General features: G+C 43.5%; 1 protein-coding gene across 1 annotated transcript in view; it reads left to right on the top strand.

Annotated features, from left to right (window-relative positions):
• Window positions 1-2,064, top strand: part of LOC117938780 (collagen alpha-2(IV) chain-like) — a 31,202-nt gene that overhangs the window by 18,135 nt on the left and 11,003 nt on the right. The window contains exons 14-18 of the mRNA XM_034863647.1: window positions 174-218; window positions 333-377; window positions 566-628; window positions 1,610-1,663; window positions 1,819-1,845. Of these exons, the coding sequence (XP_034719538.1) occupies window positions 174-218; window positions 333-377; window positions 566-628; window positions 1,610-1,663; window positions 1,819-1,845 (234 nt within the window). The remainder of the gene's footprint in view (window positions 1-173; window positions 219-332; window positions 378-565; window positions 629-1,609; window positions 1,664-1,818; window positions 1,846-2,064) is intronic.

Here is a 2,064-nt window from a genome sequence, read left to right as displayed (position 1 = left end):
GCTGTTAGATAAGACTCTAAAGGAGACTTCCTATAATCCCAAACTAGCGCTGTTAGATAAGACTCTAAAGGAGACTTCTAGCATCAATAACAAGCTGAATATCATTTTTATAAATCTCATCGATCTCTGCACAAGTGTACAGTAAGATCATTCTTGTCTGGTTTTGTCCTCAGGGCTCTCTGGGACCAGCAGGAGGTGCAGGACTGAAAGGCTCTCGGGTAGGACTTTTATTAAACTGCCTCTTTAACATCTTCTTCTGGCGCGACAGAGTTCGTCCCGACAGATTCAGTGTCTTTGTAAACCTGGTCTCTCTCTCTCTCTGTTTTCTCCAGGGACTTCCTGGAAAACCAGGTTTCCCAGGACCTCCAGGACTGCCGGTAAGAACCGGGACAAAAAACCCTGAGTTTGTTCCCACTAGAGCCCGACTGATGTATCGGTGTTATCGGTATTATTCATTCATTATCACTTAGTTGTGATAAAAACTTCTTTCAGGATTTGGTAGAAAACGGAGATTCTGTCGTTGTGATTTTCTAAAACAACCCTGTTGTTGTCTCCTTTTTCTCAGGGACTTCCTGGACATGAAGGACCCCTCGGTCGCCCAGGACTCCCAGGATGCAACGGGACAAAGGTAAACACCTCTCTTACAGGTAAAAAGTGACGTTACAGTTCTCGGAAGCTGTGATCCACGTGTCAAACTCGAGGCCCGCGGGCCAACCCCGGCCCCTCACAGATTATGATCCGGCCACAGACCAATTTGAGTTCTCAATACAGTTTGGCCCGCATAGATGTTGCTGCTTTTTACGAAGTTATTGTCACATTTCACAACGTTTTGGGGCGTTTCTGTTTCTATGATTGCCAAGTAACTTTGAGAAATACTTGATTCCTGAAGGGAAGTTCTGTGTTACAGTTGCACGAAGAAATTGAAGGAGTGTGGGTAGGTACAGTATTTACATAGTTAAAGGAATTTTAATGGCAACGAAAAGGCGACGAAAAGGCGACGAAAAGGCGATGAAAAGGAAACGAAAAGGAGACGAAAAGGAGACGAAAAGGAGACGAAAAGGAGACAAAAAAGGAAACGAAAAGGAAACGAAAAGGAGACGAAAAGGAGACGAAAAGGAGACGAAAAGGCGAATTAAAGGTGACGAAAAGGAGACAAAAAGGAAACGAAAAGGAGACGAAAAGGAGACAAAAAGGAGATGAAAAGGAGACAAAAAGGAGACAAAAAGACGGTAAAAAGGCGGTAAAAGGGCGGTAAAATGGCGGTAAAATGGCAGTTAAATGGCAGTTAAATGGCAGTTAAAAGGCAGCGGAAATTTGACGAAAAGGTGAAATTTTGATGAGACATTATTTATACGATTAAGGAGTTGTGATGGTGAACAGTAATGAAGGAATATAAAGTAGCAGCAGAGTATTTTTAAGCCAGTGTTATTACACAAAACAGACAATATTAATATTAACTATAATTATTAATTATTAATATTTCCTGACTCCTTCAGGACTTTAATACATGTCCGGTCCCTGGTGTGAGTCCCAGTGTTGCGTTCAGGGAACTGTTTTGATGCTCGTTGAAACCAAACACGAACACTGATGATGCGTTGGTTTCTTCCAGGGGGATGTCGGTTACCCGGGGTTTCCCGGGGTTTCAGGACCGGTCGGCTTTCAGGTAAGTCCTGCGTACTTCCTGATTGATATAAAGGTCCCACGGCATGAAAATGTCCCTTTATGAGGTTTTAACATTAATATTGAACATTGAATCACTGCATACTAAAGCTAAGCAAAGTAGCTCTAATGCTAAGCTAACTGTGCTCTGTGTTTCAGGGGGCACCAGGACTGCAAGGTGTAAAGGTAACACACATTCACATCCTGTCACGGTGAAAACCTGTATCTCCAACAGAGATCAAAGCAACACGGTGGCACTGGCCAATGAGAGGGGAGGGCAGATCTGAGTTGTAGCATAGCATATAAGATGCTAACGAGAGACTTTTATAGCGTCTGAAGTAGCCTCCGAGATGCTAACGAGAGACTTCCGTAGCGTCTGAAGTAGCCTCCGAGATGCTAACGAGA

This window comes from Etheostoma cragini, chromosome 3 (genome assembly GCF_013103735.1).
Source record: "Etheostoma cragini isolate CJK2018 chromosome 3, CSU_Ecrag_1.0, whole genome shotgun sequence".
Classification (NCBI taxonomy): Eukaryota; Metazoa; Chordata; class Actinopteri; order Perciformes; family Percidae; genus Etheostoma; species Etheostoma cragini.
The sequence above is the reverse complement of the archived record's forward strand: the minus strand, read 5'-3'. Positions and strand labels throughout refer to the sequence as shown.